The sequence below is a fragment of the Phragmites australis genome, chromosome 1 (genome assembly GCF_958298935.1).
Source record: "Phragmites australis chromosome 1, lpPhrAust1.1, whole genome shotgun sequence".
In the NCBI taxonomy this organism is placed as follows: Eukaryota; Viridiplantae; Streptophyta; class Magnoliopsida; order Poales; family Poaceae; genus Phragmites; species Phragmites australis.
Genome location: NC_084921.1, coordinates 46,750,116 through 46,763,601, shown reverse-complemented (window position 1 = coordinate 46,763,601; position 13,486 = coordinate 46,750,116). Strand labels below are relative to the sequence as shown.

The 13,486-nt window shown below is 43.6% G+C and overlaps 3 protein-coding genes across 4 annotated transcripts; 2 read left to right on the top strand and 1 right to left on the bottom strand.

The window, feature by feature from the left end:
* Window positions 1-962: 962 nt before the first annotated feature.
* LOC133885393 (NAC domain-containing protein JA2L-like) lies at window positions 963-1,839 on the bottom strand. The gene is made up of 3 exons (XM_062325108.1): window positions 1,716-1,839; window positions 1,224-1,540; window positions 963-1,070 (listed from the first exon to the last, which is right to left on the bottom strand). The coding sequence occupies exons 1-3, from the start codon at window positions 1,837-1,839 to the stop codon at window positions 963-965; spliced, it is 549 nt and encodes a 182-aa protein (XP_062181092.1).
* A 1,310-nt stretch (window positions 1,840-3,149) lies between these two features.
* On the top strand, window positions 3,150-7,636 carry LOC133923039 (F-box protein SKIP24-like). Of its 2 annotated transcripts, XM_062368505.1 has the most exons (5): window positions 3,150-3,496; window positions 3,580-3,753; window positions 5,146-5,308; window positions 5,399-5,561; window positions 7,172-7,636. In XM_062368505.1, exons 1-4 carry the CDS (start codon window positions 3,246-3,248, stop codon window positions 5,525-5,527), a joined length of 717 nt encoding a protein of 238 aa, XP_062224489.1. In that variant the 5' UTR covers window positions 3,150-3,245; the 3' UTR covers window positions 5,528-5,561; window positions 7,172-7,636. The 2 variants fall into 2 exon arrangements, with proteins under 2 accessions (XP_062224489.1, XP_062224494.1); XM_062368510.1 differs by lacking the exon at window positions 7,172-7,636 and having other exon boundaries at window positions 5,146-5,273; window positions 5,399-5,538.
* Window positions 7,637-9,611: 1,975 nt separating this feature from the next.
* Window positions 9,612-12,293, top strand: LOC133923029 (uncharacterized). The gene is made up of 3 exons (XM_062368500.1): window positions 9,612-10,252; window positions 10,790-11,214; window positions 11,449-12,293. Exons 2-3 carry the CDS (start codon window positions 10,825-10,827, stop codon window positions 12,046-12,048), a joined length of 990 nt encoding a protein of 329 aa, XP_062224484.1. The 5' UTR covers window positions 9,612-10,252; window positions 10,790-10,824; the 3' UTR covers window positions 12,049-12,293.
* The last annotated feature ends 1,193 nt before the right edge of the window (window positions 12,294-13,486 follow it).

The following is a 13,486-nucleotide window of genomic DNA, read 5'->3' as shown; positions in this document are numbered from 1 at the left end:
GAGATATTAGCCTTTTGTAATAAATGAGAGATTCTTGTGAGGAAACTATCTTGTAACATGTCGAAAAGAGGGTTGTCCTCTGGATGAAATGAAGAGATTTTCTAGTCTCTTTCTATTGACTTCTTGCTTTGTTGTGATTTTTTTTTCTCTTTGGATGCTATTTTTGTTTTGTTTTTTGGCTGAATTTTTAACACATTGTAGGTCATTCTCCTTGTTGCTAGATTCATAAAATTCACATACAAATACATATAAGTGGGTTTTAAATTCTCATGTCTTTAATCTATCAACTTGTAGAGTTTCTTTTCTCGGTGATTATCTCTTGTTCTTTAAATTGCCTTATCTTATTTTCAATTGTTTGTGGCAATGACTTGTGGGATGAGTATCAATGAAACCTAGAGTTCATTAACTCACAAGAGAGACTTATCTTGGAGTTTTTTTTAAACTAAGATTTCTCTTTGTTTTTGTTTTGAGATATATTAGGTGATCAAACTAGTAAAAGATCATCAAATTTTAATTTTTTTATAAAACATCTATTCGACCATCTAATCGTCCTTCTCGCTCCTAACACAATTGAGTAAGCTTGTTTCATTTGTTACGCTGCTTGTTGTGACGCAGCAGCAGTAGCCGCAGCTCCCGTGTTCCGTAGGCTGCTTATCCCACTCGGCGCCACCGCCAGCCGTCGTAACGTCATCGTCGAAGTTGTAGAGCATGTTAGTGTTGAAAAAAATCCAATCAGTTGAGAGGTTCATACCACCCCACTGTTTCCAATCAAAGTCGATAATGTTCGCACCATGGTAGAAATCGCCTTGTTGTAACGCCGCCGCCGTATCTCCCTCGCTCGGAGCTCGGGGTGTCGCTTGCTGCTGCTCGTCCTGTGGCCCGGCGCCTTCATTTGTCGCTGATTGCTGCTGCTCCGCAAGGTGCTTATCTTGCGATTCGCCACCACCATCAGGTGTTGGTTGTTACTGCTGCTCCTCCTTCTCCTCCGTGCTCTGCGACAAACCAGGATCCTGCCCCTCCTCCTCCTCCAATGACTTGTTCGTGGTCTTGCACAGCATGCAGTCATTCAACTGCATGTACAACACAAGACACATAGGCATTGGCAAACTATTGCAACAATGTTACTAGCCAAAGCAGGCTAGCAGCTAGCCAGCTACTACTGTACCACGTACAATTTTCAGCACGGCACGCGTAGTTGAATATTACACAGGAATCAAGGTCACCAACCAGCATGTGGTTCGCAGCGGCGGTGTTGATAGAGACCAACTCCAGCATCTTCCACTTCGTCGGATTCCCTTCCGCTTCCCCAGCTTGCCCACTTCTTGCTCGTGTACGTACTCGTGGAACGTGAGCCCACACTTGTACCCGATCACCTCCTTCCCGTCGGCGCCAAGGATCTCCGTCTTGGCGACCGTCGACTTCCAAAACCCCGCGTCGTCACCCATTTTCCGCCTCGGCCGCTCTCCCTTGCCGTACTTGCGCCTCCGCGGAGAGAAGAAGTACCAGCTGCCCTCGAAGCTCTTGTCCAGCTCACGTATTGCTGAAGAAAACAAAAGATATAAACAAAAGCACAGGAGCGAAAAGACCTAAAAAGAGTGATAGTTCATTGATCAATAAGATATATTAGCTGCGTCAAGCCGTTTGCCCATCGAGATTATTAGGGTGCTCTGCATACACGTCGCCGTTGTTCACGATGTAAGCGGGGAGTGGCTCGCCTTGCAGCTTCCGCTGGAGGTAACCGTGGATGAGCTCCCGGACCGATGGGACGAACCGGACGTCGGAGGCGCCCACGTGAGCCTCGTTGTAGTCCGTCGCTCCTTCGCCATTTGGCCGAGACATAGATTCCGATATCTGTAGCATTGATTACTCACTCAATAGAGATAGTCAGAGGGAGGTGAATGATTGTATCAGCTAAAATCAATTTTTTTCCGGATTAAAATTTCACTCTACATAAATTGACCATGTTTTTTCAAACATAGTAAAAATCTTAGAATGAAGCTATAAGCCTATAACTAAGTTGAAATATTGGCAGCGAAAATAGACAAAATTTCGCAACTAATATACTAAGAATAACGCAGATATCCGAGTTTAAGATATGACTTTCAAAACCAAACATTGTAGGACGGTGAAGAAATGATTAACCTATACAATTCTCCCAACACCAACCTTATTTTCCCCTTGCTACAGCAAAGAAGGGCAACTCCAAGACGATTTCCTCTCTAGTGCCGATCTCGTCAGCTCCCTCTCGCCTCCAACGGTCAGTCTAGCGTTGGAGGGGGTTGAGAGCTATAGGATTGGTGGCCGGTGTACATACCCTCTTATCTAGTGTTGGTTTACATAGGTTAGGGTTAGGTTTTCCCATAACAACAGCGTCGGTTGAGATGCTTTTGTTCCTCCTCGGTTTCTCCGACGATGATGGCGGTGACGACATCTTCTTCGGCTAGGGCGACGAAGGTTTGTTCTACTCTACCTTTTGGCGAAAGGGTTGGAGCTTTTGTTTGTGAGCTGTGCTTCCGAGCTGACGGCCTTGCCGACGGCAGCGAAATCGTGTTCTGGATGGCTTTGGCTGGAGATGCGCTAAGCTATCGAGAATCTATTTTCGGGCTCCTTTTTCCTGCGACGACGGTCTTTCAAAGGGTTAGATGCGCCCTAGTGATGCTAGAGAGTTGGCTGATGTGATAGCTTCCAAGGTTTGGTACTAGCAATGGGGCTTCCTCTGGTGCTGGCATTCGTCTTTGACGACAGCGAACGGAGAAGCAGAAATCACGATTGGATACGGCCCCTTTAGACCTCAATGTAATTTTTCTATTTCCTGGGGTCTTTGGTGCTTACTTGGGATGTACTGTACTGATTTGGTTAATATAATTCCATCCCTTCACAAAAAATAAAATAAAATGATTAACCTATATAAACTTGAAGATTATCAACGGCCCCAACCCCTCTCTCCCTTTATATCCAGGCCGGCCTGGCCCGAAACCGAATCGGCATCGGTGCAGCCGGCCTGATTCGCCTCGGAATCGGCCTGGTCTAGTCCTACTGGCCTCCGGACCGCCACCTGCCCGAGCCGGCCTCCTGGGACCGATTCGGCAGCGCCGTGCCTTCCTTACTCCTCTAGTTCGCCGACGAAGGCTGAACCCCCCCCCCCCCCCCCACATCCAATGGAGAAGAGAAGCGGCGGCTGTGCCTGCGCAACGTCATAGCTCTCTCCCTCGCGGCCGGCCGACTCAACTCAACCGAAGGCGGACATGTCGGCGTCTGATCTCCCTGACGAGCTGTGGGCGCGCGTCCTGGAGCTGGGTGCCGCGTCGTCCGCGCTGGGGTTTCGCGACCTCTGCTGCCTCGCCATCGCCTCCCGCCGCCTCAGCCGCCTCTCCCTTTACCCTTCCCTCTGGTCGGCGCTCGTCTCCCGCGACTTCCCCTCCCAATCCCAACCCTCCTCTTCCTCCTCCCAACAGCAGCAGAAGCAGCTCCACCCCAAATCCCTGTACAAAACCAAGTAAGTTCCCTCCCTCCCTTTTCCCTCGATCGTTTCTATTCGTCGTGCGCGTGCTGGTGTGCTTGACTGATGCTCTGCTGCAGGTTCGAGAGGCACAGGGTGCGGATGGCGGAGGCGCGGCTGCGGGCTGTGTTCGAGGCGGAGGCACGGGTGCTTGCGTGCCGGAGGCGGCTGGCGGAGCTGGAGGAGTCGATGTGGGCCGAGGGGGAGAGGATGAAGGCCGCCGCGCAGGAGCTGGACAACCTCGAAAGGGTCAGGTCGGGTTGATAGCTTTCACGCCAAACACTTTTCTGATGTCCTATGCTATCACTGTATTCTCCAAAAAAACTTAATCTTCTCATGGTTTTTCTTTCCTTATGCTATGTGTTATCGACGCTGTATATTGTAGTGTAATTACAAAGTAGAAATACCGGTTTACCCAGCAATAAGGAATTGTCGGAGAGAGCATTGAATCAGTTAAATATAGTATGTGTTGATTTGCTCATAAGCTCATAGCTAACCAGTGGGGTCTTTCTGCTCGGTACGGGAGAAGAAATATTGCTCAAACAGTTGCGTCCATGATATATTGAGCTGCTTGTTTACGCAAGGTGGCAAAGGCCAAGATTATTCGTTCAGATCACTTCTACAGCTGGTTAGGTCATGTAAACGATTTCTTCTGTTTGTCCTATCCATCTAATTTATTTATTTAAAGGCTCTAGTATGCCACTGGTTACAGAATCAGCATCTTGCACCCGTGTCCAGCACCCGTGTGTTGCCGCATGGTCATGAATTTGACAAAATTTTGCTCACGGATTCCATGATTTGTTCTGGGCTGATATTGTTCTCTTGGCTCAAATGTTCAGCAAAAAACATCTGCATCTGCCATCTTTGAACTGTAGTAGTAAAACTCTGGTTAGCTAATATCTATGATATATGGACATTAATTATTTTTATTTTGGTGAGCATTAAAACAGGTGCACAAAGGATATTTAGCCTATCTGCCAACATTCAGGTTTGTTCTTTGTGTTCATGAACAGAAAAGCGAAAGCAGCCCAAATGGCACACAGTTAGAAACAAAGGATATCTAAAACTAGTGGACAGAAACATCAAGGAACATAAACAGAGTCGTATTGAACATTGTAGGTTATGATTATATCCTCTTTGGCACCTCTTAGATGCATCGAGCTTTTTCTTTCTCTCTTCCTCATGGAAAAAAATGGCCTGGAGCTCCGGCATCCTTTAAAGATAGGAGGTGGGCACCTCGAGTTGATCTTAGGATTCAAACTCAAGAGGCTGAGGACACAACAGTGCCTCTTACCATCCAGCCACAGACTGGATCCAGTTGAGTTCCTTCTTGGAGGTGTTCTTTTGTTGGCTAATTCTACGGTCTTGCCTTATAAAGAGAAGAACACAAACCTAATAAAACAGTAATTAGATCATGGATGATCATCATGGATACACTATATTGCGGAATAGTAGTTCTCCATTTCATGATCAATGATTAATTCATCTTTCATTATTGTATCATCTGACTTGTGTTCTAGCATTTTTGGCCTGGAGGCTGGGAGAGAATTAAAACAGGATCATTTTTTTTATTTTTCATTATTCTCATGCCTTTATCATTATTGTATGCTGATTGCATAACTAATTGTTTTCTGAAATGTCTACAGGAGAGCTTCTGTTGCATTAAATGTATGGCAACCACAAGTTGTTCGTGGTTGTCAGAAGCAGTTGGTTCAGCAATGCAGAGTTCCTGTTGATTCTCGTCTTAGTGATCTAAACATGGAACTGAAAGTTTGTAAGCAACAAATAACAACTTATAAGAAAATTTATGTATGTGATCATTGGTTCAACTAAAATTGGGGGATATGAAAAGGCTAGCCTTACTATAGTTGTGTTTTTATTGCTGTTGTTACTTGTCAGAATAAAGAGGAGCAGAAGTTGAATGAGTACGAGGAAACATTGGAACGAGCAAAATATCATCCTCTGCAGAATAGCCATACAAGCTCAATTGCCAAAGAACCACGTGCAAAGAGGAAGAAACTGAAGTAAGGCTACAGTTTGCCTTCCAGTCCTTTGCCTCAAGGTACCAACAAATAGCTCAGGATTGTTCTTGTAACACAGCGAAGTTTGATCGCACATTGTGCTTTGCTCAGTTTATCGTCAACACGTTTTGATTTTATGATAGCTTAAAATTGTGCATGACACACTTCTATTTTGCTATTTTCATGTATGTGTATCACACATATATAGTTCAGTGTTACCCATCATCAAATTGGTAACTGGTAGTTGAATATAGGGTTAATTAGATTCATGCCATTATAATTTTGCTGATTTTGAAATATGCCATTACTATTCGCATATTTAGAAACATGCCACTACCCTTTTGTGATAATCTTATCCATGTCATTATGAACAATTTTTGACCAAATTATCCCTCTGTTCTTCCTCCTCCCATTCTTCCCTTTTCCTTCTTCCTTTCTTTCAGTTCACCTCGTCAGATCCCCTACCAAATCTGCCACCGTAGAGCCAAATCCATCGCCGCCCTTGAGCCAACAAGCTTCACGGCGAGCTCCTCCACCGGCTCCCTGTGCTTCCGCTGGCGCACTACTACTCGGCCTCATGGCCCCCGCCATCAACCCCTCCCTACTCCAATGGCTCTCCACCCGTGCCCCTTAGCCGCAAGAGACTCTAGCGCTCCAATGGCCACGTGGTTCGCTGGCTTGCTCGGCCTCGTCGCGGTGTTGCCCTCGATAGCCAAGCCTCCATTGACGAGGCCACGGTCACGACGGCCCTGCTCCTTCCCAGTAGCAGCATCGGTGAGCGCTAACTCGGTTGGCTTGCTCGGCCTCGCTGCGGTGTTGCCCCCGATAGCCCAACCTCCCTTGATGAGGCCACAGTCACGACGACCCTGCTCCTTCCCAGTAGCAGCATCGAAGAGCGCAAACTCGGTTCGCTTGGACTTTGGCAACTCCGGTGATGAATCGACCAGGGAAAAGCGGCATAAGCATCAGTGCGCGACAAGGAATACTTCGGTGCAGGTCTCGACCGGTGAACCCGACCGCAACACGGCCGGCGGTGAGCGAGGAGGAGAGACGGTGCTCGACTCCCATGAAGGGTTGTGCCAGCGACGGGCCATGTCCAAAATGGCGAGGACACATGCATGCACGGATCGAGGGGAAGCTCACCATGGGTTGGAAGGAGGAGTTGGGACGCGGCGGTGAGTCGGTGAGGTTGGGGTGTAGCTCACCGGTGTTGGGGAAGAAGGCCTCACGGGGCTTGGTCCGGTGGGGATTCGCGCAGGCAATGGAGAGGAAAGCCTCCCACGAGCTTCCTCTGTGCTCCTGGGTGCTTGGCCTGGGCGGATCTGCGCTTGGCTCGTCGGATTTGGGGCGGCAGCGGCCATAGGAGGGGGTGAAAAGGAGAGATGAAAGGAAGAAGACAAGGGCAGGGTTGAAGGTGAGCGCAATTTTGTCAAATACATGAAAGATATGTATGCCAATGGCACTATTACAATTATAAATAACGAGCAGTGGCATGTTTCCAAATACATGAATAGTAACGGCATATTTCAAATAGGCAAAATTATAATAACATGAACCTAATTCAAGGGTTATATTCTGTTTATTCTGTTTTGCATCTTATTTATTCTGTTTATTCTGTTATAATACATCTTGTTTATTCTGTTTTGCACAGATAGCACGACCTGCAATGCACCAAGTGCTGATGCATTCATCTCGGGAGAAGTTGCTGATGTATCGCAGAGCTGACAGCAAAACAAGGCTTCTTCATGTGTTCGGTTCCTTGTCCATGTGTGCACATGATGTATCGACAAGGGCCCGATGGCCGTGGCATGCTTCCTTTCCGGGCACGGCGATGCTATGATACAGTATTAAGCACCTCCTGTTCTTTCCATGTTGCAGAAAGAATCTTGTTTTCAGATGTACACACTGTCCACCTGCCAGCTAATTTTATAGCAGAAAGATGCCGACTATTCTATAGCAGAATAGGACTTTGATACTTATCCTTCGCGAAGCTGTGGGCTATAGCAGAAGCTTGCCGGATTTGACTTTATTCGTTCAGTTGAATATTAGCCTGTACGCTACTATCCAGCATCTCGTCCATATATGAACACTTATCTATTTTCCATTCCTCAATATCTATTTGTCCCGTTTGATATGCTGCTCTTCTTCTAGAGGTGCACGATTGTTTGCATCCTCACGTTCCTTTTGCGCGTTACTGGATGTACAAAAGGTTGTTTTCATCCTCACGTTCCTTTCATGTAATACTGGATGCACAAAAGATCAAAAGCTGGTGTTACGCATGTCACAAAAGAATGGCTAAACAAGTCCTAGAAAAATATTTTGCTTATGCCAGAAGGAACTGAATCGAGCATTTGTTTCTACATTTTTCCTTCGCAAGATGTATTGATCTATGTTTACAGTTCATGGGACGTAACCGACCTGCTAAGAATAAAGATTTGAAGCATACTTTGATCTTGAAACTGACCCCACCAAAGAGATTAGTTCTTCACAACAAATTCTATAAAAACCAAGTAACAATCAGACTTGTTCTACAACCAGAAGACCCCATGAGAATGAAAAACATGTTTATTAAGTTTATTTCGCACGACATGTTTAGAAATCTTAACTAGTCTCCCAATTCCCTATACCATGTTATCTACGTCCCATTAAATATTATAATACAATATTATATCAGAACTATGATACTACAATAAAGTATGCATGTATTCTATATATCTGATAAAGAATTTTATTTTAAATTCTTTATTTCTATATATAGATTTCTACGAGAATCAATCCGACAATGGAAGAAATATACCTTGTAAAAAGAGAGATATTCATAAAAGTAATATCTACACCTCTAATGTCTTCTCTACAGAAATAAAATAGATTTTTATTTCATAAGATGGTGAAATAGCGAGCCTTGTAGCATAAGGGTTTATGTAGAGACCTAACATCAATTACGATGCTACATACCTCATGGTATGTGTGAAAATTATGTTTGTATATTCAATATTATTGGCAAATCAAATAGATTTGATATATTCGGACTTATAAGTCCCTAATAGACTTTGCATTCTAAATCTAAATACAAATCGTAATATATATTATATGCAGCTTAAAGTCATTTAAGCAATTAAGTTGATTGTAATACAACTGACTAAATGAGTTTCTTTCACAGAAGAGTTACTCCAATGATTGCATATGTGTTCATAATGAAATCCCAATTAAATTTTATATTATCTTCAAACTACACACAAAAAAGTATGTAATCATCTTTAGATGAAATCTGAGATGAATGATGTGGTTAAAACCAAATTTCGCTTAAATCTGCAACTTAAGCATATTTTTAAAAAAATATTTATCCATGAGCCCATTAATATCTAAATGATATTAAACAATCATATCCACTAAACACATTTATGCCCATTCAATCTTTAAATATGAATCAAGATCCTTTCATACCTTGGGTCGATAATAAAAAGATATTGAACATAAAATTTTATATCTCAGTGTCTTCAAAACACTAATATATCTTGCAATCACAACTTGACTAATATTGCATTTGCGGATAACTTACTAGCTTAAACAGTACAGCTCTAACAACATCATTAAGCGGGAGTCGAAGAGGATATCCACAGATATTTTTAGGACACAAAAGATATAGGTTTTCTATAAAAAAATCAATATATAACTATAGTGGGATATCCAGATTCTGGTTATATAATTGATCTTCATAACACCAACTTACAGACTAATTTTATATAATATAGTCATCTAGAAATCATCAAAATAGATTTCAATAACTATTTTTATCTATTATTTTAAAATATATAATATATATATAGCTTCGTAGAACGATCTAACGGATAAAAGTTACTATATAGTATTGGCCGCGCCCGCGTTTTGACCCGAACGTCTCTCTGCCAGGCGTAGTTGCCCCACTTGTCATCGAAACATCGCCAGTCAGTTAAAAAAAACAATGCACCCCGTTTGTCCGCATCCGAGTCCCGTTACCATCTGACCGCGCACTGGGACCCATCTTCCTCGGCCCACCTGCCAGGGAGCCGAATACAGTATAAGAACGGCCTGACCCGGCCTTTCGCCGCGGCTATAGGCAATCCCGACCTCTCCTCTCCTCTCCTCCCTTCTCATCCGCACCCTCGTCCTCGCCCTGATCCAGTTCCCCAATCCCTCGCCTGATCGCTCCATTCCTCGTCGTCTTCTCCGAGCCAAAGCGATCTAAGCGGAGCCGTGATCCGATCCACGCGCGGAGCGTAGCCTCGGGGTCCCTCTCGCCGCCGCCTCTTCCGCTCGTGGTCGCCGGGATCCGCCGAGTTGGATCTCGAGGCATAAACGTTGCGGGCGCCCGGCGAGGATACGATGCCTGCGGTGCTCGCCGCGTTCGCCAGCCTCCGCGCGGCAGCCGCTATCGCCTCCAGGGACTCCGCCTTCCCCTTCTCCCACCGCCTCAAGCAATCGTCCTCCTCCCATCGTTTTAGTAGTAATTTTAGAAGTAGTAGTAATTGTCTTTGACCTTTGCCTTCCCCTCATCGCCCACGCCCATCGGTCGTAACCTCGCGTCGTTAGCGGTATCGGGTTCGATCTGGTTGTTCTCGATCCGAGGCTTGTCTGGCTGTGAGGGTTAGGTGCTCGGTCTCGGGCTTCCCTGGTTGTCGGAGTTTGGTGTGGGTTCGAAAGGAAGCGATTTTGGGTGTTGGACGTGGTGGTTGCCGTTGCTACGACAAAAGAGGTATTTAATTCACTTACGATTCATTTTTTTTAACTGAAACTTTCTTATTCAGCGCCATGGAATCATGTAGATAAGAATCATCATGGAAATAGGTTTTGAATTTTGATGTTCAGGGTATGTTGTATGAAATCATTGTACTGTGTGACCCAGGTAGCACATAAATTGTCATGTACTCCTATGGTTCTTAACATCTATTTTTGCTTAACTATTTGATAAAAAATAATCAGCTTTGCTATTTTTCAAGTGCTTAAAGCTAACTTATATTTCAATCACCTTCCTAGGCCCTCGATCAACATCCAACTACTCATGAGTTGAGATGGTTGGTGTTGATTCGAGGGCCTAGGATGTGATTGAAAATGGAAAACAAGTTGGTTTCAAGCACTTGGTAAAGTTGGTTTCATTGATCTCCGTATGACTGTATGTTATCAATCTTCACAACTGTTTCAGTAATTGTGTGATTGCCCTTATGCAGCCCTTGTAAATTCATACTCCATAAAGAATTGCTTATTACTTATGCTTGTTCTCCTTTTTCATCAGAAACTTCTCTTCTGAATTTGGGATTAAGCTTGTGGATGGGCGAACCTTTGGTGGACTTCAGCGCTGAAGGTGTTAGCAGCAGCTTATGTTTCTGCTACAGCACCTGTGAAAATCCAGGTTGTGAGCACAGCTGTGCTTGCTGCAAAGATGGAGATTTTGAAGCTGAAATAGCTTATGGGCAAGATGACTTGGTTGTTGAGGAAATTGGAACAGCTCTTTCCGAAGTGACGCATGTCTATGATGATGACGGTCCTGATCTAGGTGAAAACTATGATGAAGATGATGACCCACTTCTTTGTCTGGAATCTGATTCAACTGATGATTTAGTGGATGATGACACTGAAGTGGTCATATCACCTGCCTTCCCTAGTGGTGATGCATCTGAATCATCAATTGGCAAATCAGATGATGGAAATTCAACTAATGTAAGTTTTAAATTTCAGTTAAAGTAGAGATGGTGCTCTTCATTCACTTCTCTTATATTGATACTATAACTTTTTAGTTCAGAATAGTTGCCAGCCTTATTGGAGTAATTTTTTTTTATCTGCAACGAGTGTAGCACCTCATGAGGATGTTAGTTCCATATTGTATCTGCTGACTGTGTAAAAAAACCTGAAAACATGGACCGAGTTTTTTTTCGGCATTATTTTTACATGCAGGGCACTCCAAAGCTGGTTTCTGCAATAAAAGGAACCCGTGCAAAACAGGGAATCGTCACAAAGTTGAGCGTTTCATGGGCCCCTGATGTGTATGATCCTCCTGTTACTTCTGACTCTCACACTGTGAGGGAACACCATAGTAGTTCAAGGAAGGGCCACTACAAATACAAGCCCTCTAAGAGCAACAGCAGCAGCCGCAGTACCACTGGCAGCAAAAAGGACAAGAAGCATTCTCGCCACAGTAGCAGCAGCAGCAACAACAAAAAAGATAGGAAACATGCTTACCGCAGTTCCAGTAGCGGCATCAGCAGCAGAACTGATTCTAGTGTACCTCAATATCTTAAGGCATACAGCGCCAGCCGCGGTGGTGGCAGCAGAACTGACACTGGCTGCCTTGAATCTGCTAAGGTATCTCCATTGGTGCCAGCTGATAGTGCCGCACTGCCAGAGGTCGTGCCTATGCTTAAGACCATGGAAGAAATCAAATGCGGCACCAGCTGCTCCAAGGAGAAGCCTTTCACCTTGCTGTCGCGCCAGTTTTCTCCTGCAAGGTACAAGGGGATGTTCTCCTTTTGGAACCAAAACCAGCTGGCTTCGTAATCATCACTTGCTGCCGTACGGTGCTCAATTGGAAGTCTTCGTTGGTACTTATGTTTTACCAGTGAGGTCGTGGTTTGGTATCGTTCTCTTCGTCGCTCTGTTTATGCCTGCCTTTGAACTTCAGAAATCTAAGTTTTCAAATATTGTCGGTCAAAGTACTTGTACATTTGAGCTTGTTTCCTATATTTCCACATTCTTTCATGTAATTTTTACCTATTTCATGTGTATTTGATTGTCTGTTTGCACATGATTTCCTATATTTCCACATTATTTTATTGAAATGTCGATGCATTAAAATAAGAAAGTCAAATATCGAAGTTTTCTGGAGACGGAATAGTGCGTTGCAACGATTTATGGCAATCCAGACAAAATCTCAAGTTCTTTACCACACGACTGATTCGCTGTATCGAGGCGTCGACTCACCAAGATTTTTAGGGTGCTTGGCTCAGAGGTTGTATCAATTTAGGATATATCAATTTAAAAAATAAAAAATAGCATAACAAAATAAAGGTTTATATATACGAAATTCGTAACATGGTTATTTAATTTTATGGTAAAAATCTAAAATTAGACAATATAAATGAGCGTATTTGCTAGTCGTATTTATAGTTTTAACATTTATATTCGGTACATTATTTATCGAAAATAGAATTTTGGTACACCGTACGTCGAAAAATCGTAGTTCTGATCATATTCGGCACATTGTGTGTCGAATATGACATTGTAGCACATATTCGGCACACCGTGGCCATATTCGGTACACGGTATGCCGAATATGGCATTTGTCTGTCGTGCGGTCATTAATTCGACATATGGTCATATTTGACACATTATGTGGCGAATACGGCACTGTAGCCTGTATTTGGCACATCGTGTGGTGAATACGGCACTGTATCTCGTATTCGGCACACGGTGTGTCGAATACGGACTACAGTGCCGTATTCGCTACACGATGTGCCGAATATAGGTTTTTTGGCGTACGGTGTACCGAAAATCTATTTTCGGTAAATGATGCGCCGAATAAGGATGCTAAATTTGTAAATACGATAACATGTTGTCTATTTCGACAAATACGCTTATGTATATTGTCTAATTTTGGATTTTTGCCTAATTTTAGGAGGAGAATTACGAGTTGGTGGATGAGACTGTATCGTCTAGAGTTAGCCATTTGTAGCAACTTGAAAGAATAATGATGTCATTTAGAGGGAGACGAATATGTGTTTTTGCAAAATTTCATCTTTTTTTTTGATAGTTGGTCTAAACTTACAGCGAAAGTAAAATAACGGATTTTTCATAAGTGAAAATCCTAAATATGCTACTCAACTAGTGCATAATCATCCTAAATAAATATGAATGTTACAATCTTAATGTGTGATATAGATTATTCAAATCTAGCAAGATATGAAATAAAACTCTAATTGGAAATGTTGACTTTACT

Excerpts from the sequence above, each read along its gene's own strand:
- LOC133885393 (XM_062325108.1), bottom strand. The coding sequence starts at position 1,839 with ATGTCTCGGCCAAATGGCGAAGGAGCGACGGACTACAACGAGGCTCAC. Across the intron at positions 1,541-1,715 it reads CCTCCAGCGGAAGCTGCAAG|CAATACGTGAGCTGGACAAG; the intron begins GCGAGCCACTCC and ends TGTTTTCTTCAG. Across the intron at positions 1,071-1,223 it reads TGCGAACCACATGCTGGTTG|TTGAATGACTGCATGCTGTG; the intron begins GTGACCTTGATT and ends TTGTACATGCAG.
- LOC133923039 (XM_062368505.1), top strand. The coding sequence starts at position 3,246 with ATGTCGGCGTCTGATCTCCCTGACGAGCTGTGGGCGCGCGTCCTGGAG. Across the intron at positions 3,497-3,579 it reads AAATCCCTGTACAAAACCAA|GTTCGAGAGGCACAGGGTGC; the intron begins GTAAGTTCCCTC and ends GCTCTGCTGCAG. Across the intron at positions 3,754-5,145 it reads GACAACCTCGAAAGGGTCAG|GAGAGCTTCTGTTGCATTAA; the intron begins GTCGGGTTGATA and ends AAATGTCTACAG.
- LOC133923029 (XM_062368500.1), top strand. The coding sequence starts at position 10,825 with ATGGGCGAACCTTTGGTGGACTTCAGCGCTGAAGGTGTTAGCAGCAGC. Across the intron at positions 11,215-11,448 it reads ATGATGGAAATTCAACTAAT|GGCACTCCAAAGCTGGTTTC; the intron begins GTAAGTTTTAAA and ends TTTTACATGCAG.